Below are 17,913 nucleotides of genomic sequence, written 5' to 3' on the forward strand. Positions count from 1 at the left end.
GGTGACCCTACCGTTAAGAGATCTTCCTTGAACTGTGTCCCTTATTTCTTTATAGAAGTCAGAAGCTTTATTAAAGCGTAACTCCAGAAATGCGGTGTCACATGTTCTGCACAGTTTGGTGTGGAGACGTGCAGCTCATGCTGGGTGGACACCCAGCAAATTCCATGCACGAGCCATATTATAGTTAATAGTACACAGAACTCGATGGGCATCAGGCTGCGTCCTTCATGCTGAACTCTGGAGTTACACTTTAAGCTTGGAAGGGGAGATGCGTGATCATTCAGATCAATCTGTAATTGACATGATTTGCTTAGATACAATTTGTATTACATATAAATGTACTGGGGTTCTATAGTACTGACCTGAAGTGGTCTCTCCATGAGGCACGGTATTCTCTTAAAAATACACTATGAGGGAGATTTATCAGAACCTGTGCAGAGGAAGAGTGGAGTAGTTGCCCATGGCTACCAGTTTAGAGACCTCTGAAAAATAAAAGAAGCAATCTGATTGGTTGCCATGGACAACTGCACCACTCTTCCTCTAAGTTTTAGTAAATTTCACCCAATGTGAAAAAATGTTTTGGCAAATGGTATATACTGTAGCTAAAGTGCCAAGATAATGAATAATATTTCATTATTTTACCTATGAATTAGACGTGTTTTTTGGTGAACAATTCTGCAGCATCACTGATGCTGCTCTTGAAGGAATACTAAGGAATAATACTTTACATTAATACTTAGTACGAAGAGACACTTGGCTGGCATTCAGAAAGTAAATCTGAGCTGACATTAACCATTAAAGTTCTGAATAAGGGCTAGATGTATCACGCTATATATAACCAGCATCTTGTGTAGCACTATCAAGTTCCTTTGACCTTTGTACTGTCCAGACATCACCCTGTTCACAATCTTTTAGGCTCTGGCTGGTCATGATACATATCTATTAGGTACATCATTGAGTGTAGTTTTCCATGCAAATAAATTATAAAGTTCTCCTATTTAAAAGGCTAGTATTGTTATGTTAAAGTGGATCTGTCACCGTAATATACTGCCCTATGTAAGTACAGCATATTAAAGTGACTTATCCTATCAAACAAATTGTGAAAAAGACACAATACGGTAGATTACTATATTCGTGAGGGGAGCTGTCCTTCCACTGCCTCCCATCCCTGTTACTATTGATTGATGGCTATGTATTTTCTAGAATACATGGAGGCTGTCCCTTCATAGTGAGAGTGCGCTCTCATTAGAAACACAGTGGACTTATTATTTTTTCCATTATCCTCAGTCCTAGGCTTTGTTCACAGCTTATTTTTGTCTCTGCTTAGTAAGTAACCTAGGAAAATATCCAGACATATAGGTTAAAAGGAGGCTGTGATGTAAAACATACAGTGGCATCTGTCACCTGTAAGCTAGTATCGAATCCGTTTAAAGGGGTACTCCCCTGGAAAACATCTTTTTTATTTTTTATTTTTTTTAATCAACTGGTGCCAGAAATTTCTATTTAAAAATCTTAATCCTTCTAGTACTTATCAGCTTCTATTTGCTCCACAGGAAGTTATTTTCTTTTTGAATTTCCTTTCTGTCTGACCACAGTGGTCTCTGCTGACATGTCTGTTCATTTGAGGAACTGTCCAGAGTAGGAGAAAATCCCCATAGCAAACCTATCCTGCTCCAGGCAGTTCCTAAAATGGTCAGAGGTGTCAGCAGAGCGCCTTTTTTGCACCATTTAGTTTACACATTTCTGCTGATTTTGAGTTGCAATCCACTGATTTTGGCAATACACATGATATAGAAGGGTTTTATGAACTGCGCCGTTTTGTGAAAAGGCACAAAACCACCAAAAAGTCTCTAAAACTACACCAAGACTTAGCTTGGCTTTTTGGTGTATGTGAAGAGAGACATTTCAGGAAATGTGACCTGCACAAAATTTATCAAATGATCTGCTACCTTTTTAATAAATTAGTTTTACCTACTTTAATTAATTTGTTGCTCCTACACCTTATCGGCACACAAAAAAAAGGTGTAGAAAAATGTTTCACTTACACCTACAATGATAAATGCCGGCCACAGTCCTTAGTCATTAGCAGGTAGACCGGATCAGTGGCCCCTTATGAATATTGGTGTCTTTTCTCCCACAACAGGGGCCTTAGGGGGAGAAAATGTATGAACAGTTCCAAATACCAGGCAATTTTGCCACAAAACCTTCAGGCATCCATTAGAAAGATGAAGAGGAACTTTACCTTTTAACACAACAATGACCCAAAGCACACATCCAAATCCATCAAAGCTTCACTAGAACATTTTGGAATGGCCCATCCAGAGACCAGACCTTAATCCAATTGAACATCTGTGGGGTGATCTGAAGAGGGCTGTGCACAGAAAATGTCCTTGCAAGCTTTTGCAAGGAAGAGTGGGTTAATTTGCTATGCAGACGTATGCATACGTCCCAGTGCGCGAACGTGTCTGATGCTGGGACGTATGCATATGTCCCATAGCGGGAAGGGGTTAAAAGGAGTACGTCAGTGAAAAAAAATAAAGGTTTTCAAATACAACTGGTGTTAAACAGATTAAAAGATTTGTAAATTACTTCTGTTAAAAATATTGATCCTTCCATTACACACAAAGAAATAACACACTATAAGCATAAGTGTGCCCATGCTTTCTGGGGTACCCGGGGGAAAACAATTTATTTATTTTTTTAAATCAACTGGTGCCAGAAAGTTAAACAGATTTGTAAATTATTTCTATTAAAAAATCTTAGGGGGAGATTTATGAAAACCTGTCCAGGCGGAAAGTTGCTTTTGTTGCCCATAGCAACCCATCAGATTGCTTCTTTAATTTTTAACATGGCCTCTGCAAAATAAAAGAAGTAATCTGATTGGTTGCTATAGGCAGCTGGGCAACTTTTCCTTTGCACAGGTTTTGATAAATCCAGGAAAAAACTTTTTATTTATTTTTATTTTTTATATCAACTGGCTCCAAAAAGTTAAACAGAAAATCTTAATCCTTCCAATAATTATGAGCTGCTGAAGTTGAGTTGTTCTTTTCTGTCTGGAAACAATGCGCTCTGCTGACATCTCTGCTTGTCTCGGGAACTGCACAGAGTACAAGAGGTTTGCTATGGGGATTTGCTTCTACTCTGGACAGTTCCCAAGACAGGTGTCATCAGAGAACACTTAGAAAAGAACAACTCAACTTCAGCAGCTCATAAGTACTGAAAGGATTAAGATTTTTTAATAGAAGTAATTTACAAATCTGTTTAACTTTCTGGAGCCAGTTGATATATTAAAAAACCTTTTTCAAGGATAACCCCTTTAAGTTTTTTTTTGCAATTGAATTGTTCATGTTATTGGTCACATTACAGGTAGAAAAAGTCCTGACATGATTTATCTTTGTCTTATTCTTTAACCACAAGAACCAGGGATTTTAGTAGGGGTCCGTAGACTTGTTATATCCATGGTACATTATTCCCTATCCTGTAGATTCTGGCCATCTTTAGTAGGGGTCCGTAGACTTGTTATATCCATGGTACATTATTCCCTATCCTGTAGATTCTGGCCATCATGGAGCAACTTTTCCTTTACTACTCGAGTCACTATTCATACAGTTCATTCACACACTGTTGATAATGCAGTAGAAACTCATTATTGCCATGTAAATCTTCCAGGTATTTAGATGCCGTTTTGATGCCAGTGTGTGCATAGTCTTATATAGATTCTGTTGTAGGAAAATGTTACTAGAGTTTTAAATGGTAATTGTTCCTATTTCAAACAGTGACCACATTTTCCTCGGAACAGTGACAAGACACATGTAAATACAGATGTTTTTTGCAGCACATGTTAATACAGATGGTTCTGATAAATACCATTTTAAATTGATGCTATAATAGTCTATGGGTGACTGTGCCAATTAACCCCTTAAGGACTCAGGGTTTTTCCGTTTTTGCACTTTCGTTTTTTTCCTCCTTACCTTTTAAAAATCATAACCCTTTAAATTTTCCACCTAAAAAGCCATATTATGGCTTATTTTTTGCGTCGCCAATTCTACTTTGCAGTGACATTAGTCATTTTACCCAAAAATGCACGGCGAAACGGAAAAAAAAATCATTGTGCGACAAAATCAAAGAAAAAACGCCATTTTGTAAATTTTGGGGGCTTCCGTTTCTACGCAGTGCATATTTATAAATTATTAAATTATAAATTATTAAAAATGACACCTTATCATTATTCTGTAGGTCCATATGGTTAAAATGATACCCTACTTATATAGGTTTGATTTTGTCGCACTTCTGGAAAAAATCATAACTACATGCAGGAAAATTTATACGTTTAAAAATGTCATCTTCTGACCCCTATAACTTTTTTATTTTTCCAGGGCGGTATGAGGACTAATTTTTTGCGCCGTGATCTGAGGTTTTTATCGGTATGATTTTTGTTTTGAGCAGACTTTTTGATCACTTTTTATTCATTTTTTAATGGTATAAAAAGTGACCAAAAATGCGCTTTTTTTTTACTTTGGAATTTATTTGCGCGTACGCCATTGACCGTGCGGTTTAATTAATGATATATTTTTATAGTTTGGACACCGAGGAGGCAGGTAAGGGCCCTCCCGGTGTCCTGTCAGCTGTTCGGGATGCCGCGATTTCACCGCGGCGGTCCCGAACAGCCCGACTGAGCAGCCGGGTCACTTTCACTTTAGAAGCGGCGGTCAGCTTTGACCGCCGCTTCTAAAGGGTTAATACCGCACATTGCCGCGATCGGCAATGTGTGGTATTAGCCGCGGGTCCCGGCCGTTGATGAGCGCCGGGACCGACGCGATATGATGCGGGATCGCGGCGCGATCCCGCTTCATATCGCGGGAGCCGGCGCAGGACGTAAATATACGTCCTGCGTCGTTAAGGGGTTAAAGGGTACCTCTCATCAAAAAAACTTTTCATATATTATAGATTAATGTATGCAGAATAACTTTACAATTGCATGTTATTAAAAAATATGCTTCTTTCTATTTAATTTTCCACTTTGAAGAAATGACCACTAGGGGTCTCCCTACCAGTCCTGGCAGCAAGCATTTCAGACTCATGCTGGAGTCCTAAACACTACGAGCTGCCAGTCTGCTTTGTTCACAAAGGAGAACACTCAGAGCTGCCAGCCTGCTTTGTTCACAGCCTGTTTGGCTGTGAACAAAGCAGGCTGTCAGCTCTGAGTGTTTAGGACTCCAGCATGAGTCAGAAATGCTTGCTGACAGGACTGATCAGGAAAAATACAATAGAAAGAAGCATATTTTTCATTAACATGCTATTGGAAAGTTATTCAACATTCATTAATCTAAAATATATCAAAAGTTTATTTGATGAGAGGTACCCTTTACTGGCTTCCTTTTACAGGTACCCATCATCCATATCTCATGAAAAGCTGTGAAAAAGTCATGTCTTATATCATAATGTGGCATCCATTTAACAGAAATGTTGGTGTTTTTTGTTTTTAATGTTTATTTTTATTTATTTTTTATATATAGTATGCTGAACTGGGTAGTCTACTAGGCTATTTCCTAATCCATTTTACTCATTTATATTTATACAAATGTATTCCAACCTGACTGGGCCGGAATTACACTTTTGGACTCCATTAGGCTAATGTTACTCCAGAAATCTATTTAGCTTTTACATTGATAGCTTTACTAAACTTTGATGAAAAATGCAATGTGAACAGGGCCTAGCAGTTATTAAGCAAAATATTTTTATTGTAGTTTGATATAATGTCCCAAGAGATGTTTGAATGTATATAGGGCAGTATATTATCGTGACAGATCTAAATTTGTAAGCTGCATTGACTACTATATTTTATGTCTCTATAGATAAGCTTTTTGGAAAGCGCCTTCTGCAAGCTGGCCGGTATATCACATCCCACAAATCCTGGATGAGGACAGTGCCCACCGAAAATTGTGATGTGGTTATGACCTTCCCAGGTACGTTTTTTTATTTATTTCAGGAACCGTTAATTCCATATTAGACTTGTCCAGAACCGGTCCGTTTCAGTGAGTTTGGCTGACCAGCTAATGTGTATAAAGTTCCTCCGACTTCCCCAGCAGCAGATGTTGGGAATGTGAATGGTTGGGCATGTTAGATTTCATCAGAGCAATAAGCCAGCACCCTGGCTGTCACAGCAGCTTTCTGTCTGTACATACAGCGCATGCACACTTGGCCAATAAATTGAGAGAGCTGTATGCTAAACGAATATTCAGTCATAAAGATGTTGCCTATAAAGGCACCATATGTGATTTGCATAGCACCCATGTTTAACGGGTTACACCGCCCTTAGACATCTTATCCCCTATCCATATTATAGGGGTAATTTACTTCTGAATGGTTTGGGCACAATAGAAACCTACTCTAAGTTGTACTATCGAGCTTCACCATGTGTTATGGTCTATGATCTAATGTTTTTGTCACTTCTTGCTATATTTACAGACACCACTGATGACCATACCCTGCTCTGGCTGCTGAATCATGTACGACTGGGAATACCTGAGCTAATAATGCAAATTCGCCATCATCGACATACAAAAATCTATGCCTTCTTTGTCACAGCTACATATGAGAAGTAAGTGTCTAAATATAAGAAATCAGCTGGTGATTTTTCTGGTGGATCCCTGAGACAAGAGCGACCATAACTGGCCAATATGGAAGATGATTTTAACACAGATATGTTATAGTGCAGATACTATTAATTCAGGCTAAAGGGGTACTCCAGTGGGGGGAAAAAATTAACTGGTGCCAGAGAGTTAACAGATTTGTAAATTACTTCTATTTAAAAATCTTAATCCTTCCAATACTTATCAGCTGCTGTATACTTATTAGCTGCTGTATGTTCCACAGGAAGTTCTTTTCTTTTTGAATATATTTTCTGTCTGACCACAGTGCTCCCTGCTGACACCTCTGTCCATGTCAGGAACTGTCCAGAGCAGGATAGGTTTGCTTAGGGGATTTGTTTCTGCTCTGGATAGCTCCTGACATTGACAGAGGTGTCAGCAGTGAACTCTGTGGTCAGACAGAAAGAAAATTCAAAAAGAAAAGAACTTCCTGTGGAACATAAAGCAGCTAATTAGTACTGAAAGGATTAAGATTTTTAAATAGAAGTAATTTACAAATCTGTTTAACTTTCTAACACCAGTTGATTTAAAAAATAAAAATAAAAGTTTTCCACTGGAGTACCCCTTTAAGATCACATTACTTTAGTTTTAGTGTTTAGCACGAGTGACCATATAAAATACAAATGTATTAAACTATTTTCTGTAGTGTCTGTGAGCCTTGAGTTCTAGTTTCATGATCAACTTAGTAGTTCTTTCTAAAATGAATGTTTGACCTCACTACCTGTCAGATGTGGAGAGCAGTGTTCTGATTCTGCTCTCCTGTCTTGTAGGCAGTGCCGCAGACAGCTAATAAACAACTTTTAGGGACATGGTGTGCCAGTGACTGCTATCCAGTCACAGGGCGTAGATGCTTACTGCACCCTCCCCCCTCTCAGAATGTCCTAATTGACAGCCTGCAAGTCTTTTGATTGTGTGCAGTGCACATGCATAGGTGCATTCAGTGTAATGCGAAGTGCAAAAAAACCTAGATCAGTCAACCGAGAATTGCATCTATTTTTTATGAAATTTTGCTTTGCTGTTGTCCTTGGAATCCTTCATTGGATCTACTTTGGAATCCTTGTGCTTCAGCTTCTTCTCTGCTTGCTGAAACTGTCTGAGACCACTGAAGTGACTGACACTGCTCCTGACTAGTGCTGCTGTGTGTTAAATTAGGACGGGGGTGGCTGTGCGAGCTGTAACGCTAAGGGCTGCTATGTAAGGAAGGTTTGGGAAACTGTCACACGGTTGAGATACATGGCAAGAATTCAGCCCTGTAAACTCCTCCAGTTTTTTTTTTTTTTGTTTTTTTTTCGGACTCACTTTGTGGGTTTTGATATCTGGGGTCTGAGTTAATTTTGCACTGTTGTGATAGCTCTAATGGACAGTGTGAAAAGTTAAAATATATTTTGAGATATACACACTCTAACCACTTGCCAGCCACCCATAGACTTTAAATGTCTGAGGGTCAACCATTAACTCTGCTTGGCCATAAAATGGAGATTTCACCGCTACTAAGACTGAGAGCTGGCTGTCAGTAACACCTGGGCTCTCCTAAGAAAAGACAGGCAAAGCATATTACCGTCCCTGCATTTCCGATCGTTGTATACACCACACACAATGAGTGCTGTGTATACAGGTATCTGGAGGAGCTGCCGGGCCTTAGAAGACCCAGATAAGCTTTTCAGACAATGCCAAGGGGCTGTATTTCCCATGTAACTGGGGTTACTATGTTAGCCCAAGGTAAAGGTGAAATCAGCAACAATGAAAATGTTATTATAGTTAGAAACATTTTCCACAAAGGTCTCTTTTAACTTTATTTGGGGCACGAAATGTAACAAAAAATACATATACATGTAAAAGTAAAATATAAAGCAAAATTAAAAAAATAATAAGAAAAAAAATATACAGCCTAAACTATGCTGTAGCCCTGTCCCTTAAAACATTATTTAGACATAGGTTGGAAGTTTGGGCTGGGAAGTGGCAGATGAGGTTCAACACTGATAAATGTAAGGTAATGCACATGGGGAGGAAAAATCCGGGCTGGGATTATGTATTAAATGGGAGAACACTTGGGACGACTGACATGGAAAAGGACTTGGAAGTCTTAGTTAATAGTAAATTTAGCTGTAGTGACCAGTGTCGGGCAGCTGCTGCCAAGGCAAATAAAATCATGGGGTGCATCAATAGGGGCATAGATGCCCACGACAAGGAAATAATTCTACCGCTGTACTAATCCCTAGTCAGACCACACATAGAATACTGTGTACAGTACTGGGCACCAGTGTACAAGAAAGATATAGTGGAGCTGGAGAGGGTTCAAAGACGGGCGACCAGAGTAATACAAGGAATGGGAGGACTACAGTACCCAGAAAGATTATCAGAATTAGGGTTATTTAGTTTAGAAAAAAGAAGGCTTAGGGGAGACCTAATAACTATGTATAAATATATCAGGGGACAGTACAGAGATCTCTCCCATGATATATTTACACCCAGGACTGTATCTATAACAAGGGGGCATCCTCTACATGAAAGAAGGTTTCTACACCAGCACAGACAGGGGTTCTTTACTGTAAGAGCAGTGAGACTATAGAACTCTCTGTCAGAGGAGGTGGTCATGGGGAACTCTGTAAAAGAAGTTAAAAGGGGTCTGGATGCATTTTTGGAGAATAATAACATCGCTGGTTATGGATACTAGATTTATAGGGACAGCATGTTGATCCAGGGATTTATTCTGATGCCATATTTGGAGCCGGGAAGTAATTTTTACCTCTAGTATGAGGGTTTTTTGCCTTCCCCTGGATCAACTCAACTCAGTAGGAACTCATTGGGGTTATAGGTTGAACTTGATGGACTCTGGTCTTTTTTCAACCTCATGAACTATGTTACTATGTTACATCAATTATTGAAAAAAAAAAAAAAAAGTAAAGAAAACAGACACACATTTGTTAGTTAAAAAAATTTTCTTCCGATATGACAAAAAGATAAAAATGACATACAAATAAAAAATAAAGTGACACAACAAATCATTTTGATAACCGAATGAGAAGACTCTTTATGGCTTTAAATCTCAAAATGTAATTTCTGCATTGCAGTTTACTCCGCGGTGCGGAGGAGATTGGACTTCGCAAGCCTGTAAAAGCAGAGTTTGGAGGTGGAACCCGTATTTTCTCCTGTGACGAAGATTACATTTATCAGAATATTGAAAATGAGCTGAATTTTTTCACATCTCAGGTAAATTATTCCCATTCATTTATATGCCATTGTGGTGTGACACATCTGTCCTTTGTCCTGTTTTTTGTTTTGTTTTTGTTTGTTTTTTCGTCTATAACATTTTTACTGGCCCCTGTTTTTCTGGCCCTTGCGGTCTACAGCATGTTGTGCTACATTTTACATGTTATGTAAATTAATTTGGTTCTAGAAACATTACTAAATGTGTCCTGAAGGTTTTTTTTGTTGTTGCTGTAAAGCTCTGCTCACATTAGTGTTGTTGTTCCTGTAGGAAACAGTGCAGTGCTGGATCCCTCACACAAAAGATACAATTAGCACCTAACAGACCCCATTGACTTTTAATGCTTTCTAACAATGTCCATCATTTCAATGGGAAAATAGCACTTCATGTAGTGAACACAGCCTATGTACTATGCTAGCGAGAAATAGTCAGTATCCTTAACATCATATTTTGTATACTTTTTAAGGAACGTCAGAGCATCATCAGGTACTGGATGGAGAACCTCAGAGCTAAACAAGGAGAATCTTTGCACAATATTAATTTCCTGGAGGGCCAACCGATCAGTGAGTGAGCTTATGTATTTGGTGTAAGCCCTAGCATCTCATGATGGGGTCATCCAAAGCTTTCAATGGGTGGTAATAACTTTGGGCCATGTTAGGCTCACATGGCAGACTATTTATCCACATTGACAGTATCTATCTAGTATCTTAATTGTTGCAATAAAGAACCACATTCTTTTTTCAGCATCATACTTGGCATAAGTGCTCCACATATTGCACTAGACATTTGCTCTGCTGGTGAATATGGCACCCTCTCTTTACTTTAAGTGGAATATTCTGGATCAGTATTCCAGTGTGAATAAATGTGCCCTAAAATCTATTCTGGGAAACTAGGAATACATTGGAGTGCACTTAGAGGGTTGAATCTATGCAATGAGCAGCTGCAATAAATAGGATTTTGTTGCATTTCAATTCATGTAAAATAAATTTGACATTTTCCACAAGTACTACATTGTTTTCCTTTCACCAAACCTATGGAGAGGAAAACTTTCATTTTTCAGAGGCCTTGTTAAAAATTAAAGAAACGATCTGATTGGTTGCCATGGGCAACTGGTCAGCTTTTCCTCTCCACAAGTTTTGTTAGTTCTCCAATCCAATATACATAGAAATGACCTATCAGCACCCGGGAGGGTGTGAATAGTATTGGAGGCTCTCTCTCCACATAGTCCTTATAATATATAGGAAAATACTTCACACCACACAGTTATTTCCTTTTTCTTGTGCAGTTTTTAGTATTATGTATTCATGATAGACAAAGAACAGTCCATATGTATTAGACATATATAAACTTCACCCAAGGTGCATCAACTAAGCACGTCAGACACTCCTCATTTGCCTGAACATTTTCACCTGCTCTGGACATTATGCAGCTGAGGTCCCTTCCTCTCACGAAGGAGACAGCAGCTGAGACCGCGTCAAACACAGACAGACATACAGAGAGGTTACGAGGGGTGACAAAGGGGTGTAGAGGGGGGACAGAAGAGAGGGGGTTCAGTACCTGAAGCGGAGTAGGCCTCTGTCATACTTCCCTCCCGCCTGGCCTGCATTCCTGTGACTCAGGTGCACAGGCCTGGGCAGGAAAATCAAAAAATTGTAGTGCCATATTTCCCACCAGAGTGTCCTGGCACCCTGGTTGGGAATCAATGCCTCAGTGTAATGTGTGCTGGACTCCCTGTGCAAGCAGGCTGCTGCACCCCCTTGCAACAGTGCACCTGAGGCGATCGCCTCACTCGCCTCATGGAAGCTACAGCCCTGCACCCACCATCCTGAGGTTGGAGTTTCCTGTCCCCTTTTAATAGTGGAGAAAAGGATGTACATACTTTTTTCTTTATCCCCTTAACGACGCGGGACGTAAATGGACATTCTGGTGCAGTGGTACTTAATGCACCAGGACGTACATTTACGTCCTATACGTGACCGCGGAGATCCGATCATCCAGAACGGCAGACTGAGGTCCCCTTACCTGCCTCCGCTGCCTTCCATGGGTCTTCTGCTCTTGTCTGAGATTGAGCAAACCAGAGCAGAAGATGACCGATAATACTGATCAGTGCTATGCCCTATGCATAGCACTGAACAGTATTAGCAATCGAATGATTGCTATAAATAGTCCCCTATGGGGACTATTAAAGTATAAAAGTAAAAAAAAATCCTCCCCCCAATAAAAATGTAAATTGTCCGTTTTCCCCATTTTACCCCCAAAAAGTGAAAAAATTGTTAATAAACGTATTTGGTATCGCCACGTGTGTAAATATCCAAACTATTAAAATATAATGTTAATTATCCTGTAGACCTAGAAAGATTAAAGTTTATCACATATAAAATCTAGGCAAATAACTTTCCTCAAAACGTCAGCATGGCTGACTAATTTATATTTTGTTGTCTAAGCTATTTTTAATATTATTGACTGTCCTATGTTTTAGTCCCAGAGCTCTCAGCCCGTGGAGTTATCCAGCAGGTTTTTCCTGTGCATGAACAGAGAATATTGAGCCGGCTCATGAAGTCCTGGGTCCAGGCAGTGTGTGAAAGACAGCCCCTAGGTAAGAGGGCATCTTGTTTTTCTGTGAAAAAAGACCAAGCATTCTCTTTTTCTCACTTGTTCTATAATACTGATGCCCGCAGGACACAATGTATACTTTATTTTTTTATACTGTATAATGCAAAGTTTGTACTACATAATAGTCTGTGGGAAGCATTGCATGGCCTGTTCTGTACACACACTTAGTTGAGCTTGAAGCCGGTCATTGAGTTTTCTTATTTGGCTGCATTCACACTGCGTTTTACCTATACAGGGACCGGATCCAGCTGGGGGACGGGAAAACCGGTAGCTCCCGTATCCCAGCCAGCCCTGGCCCCCTTCTCATTCATTTGAATGAGCTGACCGGAGTCACATAGTGACTCCGGTCGGCTCATTTTTGACCTGTCTCCGGTTTTGTGATCGGACCTAAAACCGTAGTAACAAAACCGGATACGGGGCAGAAATTAGCCGACCGGAGTCACTGTTTGACTCCGATCTGCTCATTAAAGTGAATGGGTTTCGGCACCGGTCAAGCTGGGGTACGGGATTGCCCTTTTTTTCCATCCCCCCCAACCGGATCCGGCAGCTGTAGGTTGCAAATGTGATGTGAATGCTGCCTTACCTGGATAGTGCAAGTAAGCACTTCTTAGTTTGTACATCGTTTTTCATGAGCTTTCATTTAATAAAACAATAGCAACATAATAGAAGCCTTTAGTTTTACAATGTAAAACTTCTGTGTCATCCATACCCATAAGAAGATAATAAGCAGTCCCAGAACAAAGACGCCACTTGTTTGCACATACTTACTGGGTGTTAGAGATATTTGGCATTTTGTTGCTGTGCCACAAACACTTGCTTATGTGATCTTTTACATATTGTAGAATGGGAGTATAAAATTGGCCAAAAGTCAAAGGAAATATTGTTTATAATAGTTACATTTATAGTTTTATGGCATGTAGTTAGCATAATATTACAAAGTATGCTTGTAATTCTCACACACGCATTTGGAAAGCAAATTGTATGTCTACATCTATAGTGAAGTAGAACAATGTTGTTCTGATTTAGTCCAAGTACACATAGTGTAGTCCCATACACAACACCAGTACATCTATGGTGGTCTTATTTATGTGCATCATGAAACTAGGAAATGTATTTGGTAGGACAGTGTATTGGTAATGTATCATTAAAAATTACCATACGTGTTATGCCAATCAGATTTTATTTATATTTATTTATTATGTTACTAGTTGAAAGAAACAAGTTTTCACACAAAACAGGCTGAATAGAGGAATATAATGACGGAGCCAATTTCTTTCAAAAACAGCACAAAACTTGTCCTCAGGTTGTGTGTGATATAATAACTTGGCTCCAATCACTTCAGTTAAACTGAGCGGCAATACCACACACAGCCTGAGGTCAATAGTGGCACTGTTTTTGGATGAAATGAATCCTGGATATTCCCTTTAATGACAGACCTGTTGTTCTGCTGAAGGCATAGATAAGATAATATATAATATTATAGCAACTATAAGCAGAGTAATACCTATACAAGCCCAGTAAGCATTTTCCTCTGTACTCTTGTCATTAACCTCCATTCATTGTTACTGTTTGGTCTTTACAGACAATACAAGAAGGGTATATATCTAGTATGACCACCACACACACACACATGTATTCCAGCAAAGTTAAAAAAAAAAAAAAATGCAAAATGGCTAAAACTGTTGATTTTGTTTATCTCTGCCTTCCTTGAGTGATAAGACTGACATAGACCTATAATGACATAATGGAGATTATTGGGCCATAAAGGAAATAATTACATGCTTCTCCCCGCTCATTCTAATAATTGTTGGGGGCCTGGGATCCCCAACCGATCAATATTTTTGACACGTGTCTGTGGCATGTTTTTTTGTTTTTTTTAAATACCGTAACTCATGTTTACCTTGTATCATCATATTCTGATACACATAATTTTTTTCATTTCTATAGTTTTTTTGCTGGGCAAGAACTTTGAGGTACATATATTTTTTTGTGAGTCAGGGTGAACAAAAACAGCCATTCTCATACATGTATTTTCTTTACAGTGCTTACCATGCGGGTAAATCTGGTATTTTACTAGTTTAGCCTTTTACAGAAAAGGACAATGCTAATTTTGTTTTGTTTTTGCTTTTTATGCTTTTAAAATTATAATAAAACTACAAGTAGAAAATTATATTAAATCAAATACAGCGCACATTTGTGCAATCCACAAATCAAATTAAAAAGGGTCTCCTGTTTGGTTAGGGCCTCTACAGATTAGGGATGTAAGAAAAAATCGATTCGCGCGATTATCGCGATTTTTTTCATTTGGCGATACTGAATCGATTCAAAATATTTTTGAATCGATTCTTTTAGGGATGTGGAATTTGTATCTCCTGACACCCGGAACAGCATGTCCCGGGCATCGGGAGATACAAGTTCCACATTTGTGGAGCCGGGCAGGCCGGATCTGATGCGGCGGTACTGGGTGTATGGAGCGGGCTCCTACTCATGCCTGCTCCGTACTCTGCGACCCCCGGCTGATTTCAGTAGCCAGGGGCCGCTGATGCATCACCGCCGCTAGTATCCAGCATGCGGTGCTCTGCATTGTGTATGGAGCGGGCTCCGGACTCGTGCCCGCTCCATACTCCGCAGCCCCCGGCTGTTCTCAGTAGCCGGGGTCCGCCGCTAATAGCCAGCATGCGGCGATCGCCGCGGCTATTAAAGGAGTAGTCCGGCACGCACTTTTCTCGTTTTATCCCGTCCGGGCTGCAAAATAAAAAACACACATTCTCTTACCTGCCAACGAGCCCCCGGAGCTCCGGTACACTCCGGTACAGGTGTTCGGTCCCCGGGCTGTATTCTTCTTACTTCCTGTTAGCCCAGCACGTCACACGGAGCTTCAGCCTATCACCGGCCGCAGCGATGTCCCGCCTCTGCTGGTGATAGGCTGAAGCTCCGTGTGATGTGCCGGGCTAACAGGAAGTAAGAAGAATACAGCCCGGGGACCGAACACCTGTACCGGAGTGTACCGGAGCTCCGGGGGCTCGTTGGCAGGTAAGAGAGAGTGCGTTTTCTTTTATTTTGCAGCCCGGACGGGATAAAATGAGAAAAGTGTGCGTTGGACTACTAGATCGCCGCTGTCAAAGCTGACAGCGGCGTCTATTGGGATCTATGAATGCTCCCAGGTGGGCGATGTATCGGGATATATCGTGATGTATCGTCACCTAGACGGTATCGCAATATATCGGGATATATATCGAATCGCCACACTGGTATCGCGATTCGAATCATATCACCAAATTCTTGGCGATTCACACCCCTACTACAGATGGTGTGTTTTTTTTTTTTATAGTGTCTTCAAAGAGTTCCTCACACTTTATCCAGACAATATGGTAATATTCCTGGGATTTATGATGGCCTCTCCTCCTTTATATTCCTTGCCGCAGGTTTGGGTAGCTACTCTGGCCCTTCCATTAACTGGGACTACCCTCCTCCCTGTAGATCTCTTACCTGGTTTTGAGCTACTAGTAGTTTTTAAGTTTGAATTCCTGGGGTCCCCTTACTTGATAGGTGCTCCCGTAAGATTATTATATGGCATAGACTTCCCGTTACTATAGCTGGCAGATGCTAAATAATTCTAATGCCCCAATACTTTCACAAAATTCGAATTTTTGTTCAGAGATCTTACTTGGATAAGATAGGTGTATTTTGGCTGGTTAACCCCTTTATGCAAGCTCACTGTCAGTTCCACTAGCTGCATGCTTGGAATCCTTATGCCTTTGTTTTATGAAGGTTCTTTCTCATGTGGGTACACTTATTAATTTACAATAGTGAAATAGGCTCATGCCATTATGAGCAGTATGCTGGAGTTATCTGAGGAATATCACATCTATCAGGTTTGTGGGTGGTACTCAAGTAGTTAAATCATTCTTAACAAATCAGTATGTATTCACTAGTATGAGCACATGAATAGCTAGCCCTTAGCACATCCATTGACTTGCGTAGACCCCCCCCCCCCATTGTGCTGTAGCTGTAAGTTAAGTATACAGTAGCTCCAGATTAGAAGCAAAATATTGTATGCATTGGTATAATTTCACTTTTTGTACATTTTCCTTCTTTACAGATGAAATTTGTGACTATTTTGGGGTGAAGATTGCCATGTATTTCTCATGGCTTGGCTTCTATACTTCATCACTGGTTTATCCAGCTATCTTTGGCATGATGCTTTGGTTCTTCACTGAATCAGACCAGGTAAGTGGTCTCTGAGAAATAAAATAGCCTTTACAGGGAATCTTTCAACAGTTTTAAAGAGGACCTGTGGCCTCCCAAAACATTAGGATTTTTTAATACCCCCTAAAGGCTTACGATGCCCTCCCTGAGTCTAAGGGTTTCCTCATCTTATGAATACCACCAGCCCCCCCCCCCCCTCAATTTTTAAGATATGAGGGTTTTAAGAATTATATGGTTTCACTGATAGTAATAGGGGGTACAAAAACCCTGATTTCTTAGAAATGAGGAGGCAAATTCATAAAATAAGAACCCCTCTAAGCTTTCATGGGGCATTAAAAGGTCATAATATTTGGGGAGACCACAGGTCCTGTTTAAGTCCCCAAAACTGCTGACAAGGTAGAGGAGTCAAAAACCTTCTCAAAAAGTTCTAGTCATGCAGGTTGACAGAAAAAAAACATAGCACCCTGGGCACAGCTGTCACAAGTGCCCAGGAGGTTGATCCTTTTTAACTACTCAAAGCTGTGTGCACGGAGTGCTTCCCTAGCCCCTCCTCTCAGCTCTAGTGGTCTCCTGATTGGATTATAAGGCTGTCACTCAAAGTTGAGAATAGGGGTCATGGAAGCGCTCAGTGCACAGAGTTATGGCCATTATTCGTAAAGAGAACACCTCATGGGCATTCGTGATAGCAGTTCCCTGGGCACTACGATCTATCTATCTTTAGATCTGATTTAAAGGGGTAGTCCAGTGGTGAAAAACTTATCCCCTATCCCCAGCGGTCGGACCCCCCCACGATCTCTCTGTACCGGGGCCAGGCTCTCCCGCCAGATAGCGGGTGTCGACCCCCGCACGAAGCGGCGGCCGACACGCCCCCTCAATACATCTCTATGGCAGAGCCGGAGATTGCCGAAGGCAGCGCTTCGGCTCTTCCATAGAGTTGTATTGAGGGGGCGTGTCGGCCGCCGCTTCGTGCGGAGGTCGACACGCCCCCTTCCCGCGGGCTGTCGGGGCTCCGTACAGGAGATCGCAGGGGGCCCCAGCGGTCGGACCCCCCGCGATCTGCAACTTATCCCTTATCCTTAGGATAGGGGATAAGTTGTTCACCACTGGGTCACCACTGGACTACTCCTTTAAACCTCTTTTCATCCTCTATATGGAACTGTCAGCAATTTAGAGTAAAGCTGTGTGCAGGACAGTTTTTTTCTTAATCAGTCTGCTCCTACTGGAGTTCTGACC

General features: G+C 40.7%; 1 protein-coding gene across 4 annotated transcripts in view; it reads left to right on the forward strand.

Moving 5' to 3' along the window:
- Nucleotides 1-17,913, forward strand: part of ANO8 (anoctamin 8) — a 110,030-nt gene that overhangs the window by 50,526 nt on the left and 41,591 nt on the right. For all 4 annotated transcript variants that reach the window (XM_056518229.1, XM_056518228.1, XM_056518230.1 and 1 more), the window contains exons 2-7: nucleotides 5,856-5,966; nucleotides 6,469-6,601; nucleotides 9,722-9,860; nucleotides 10,325-10,421; nucleotides 12,338-12,454; nucleotides 16,574-16,701. In XM_056518229.1, the coding sequence (XP_056374204.1) occupies nucleotides 5,856-5,966; nucleotides 6,469-6,601; nucleotides 9,722-9,860; nucleotides 10,325-10,421; nucleotides 12,338-12,454; nucleotides 16,574-16,701 (725 nt within the window). The remainder of the gene's footprint in view (nucleotides 1-5,855; nucleotides 5,967-6,468; nucleotides 6,602-9,721; nucleotides 9,861-10,324; nucleotides 10,422-12,337; nucleotides 12,455-16,573; nucleotides 16,702-17,913) is intronic.

Source organism: Hyla sarda, chromosome 1 (assembly GCF_029499605.1).
Source record: "Hyla sarda isolate aHylSar1 chromosome 1, aHylSar1.hap1, whole genome shotgun sequence".
Classification (NCBI taxonomy): domain Eukaryota; kingdom Metazoa; phylum Chordata; class Amphibia; order Anura; family Hylidae; genus Hyla; species Hyla sarda.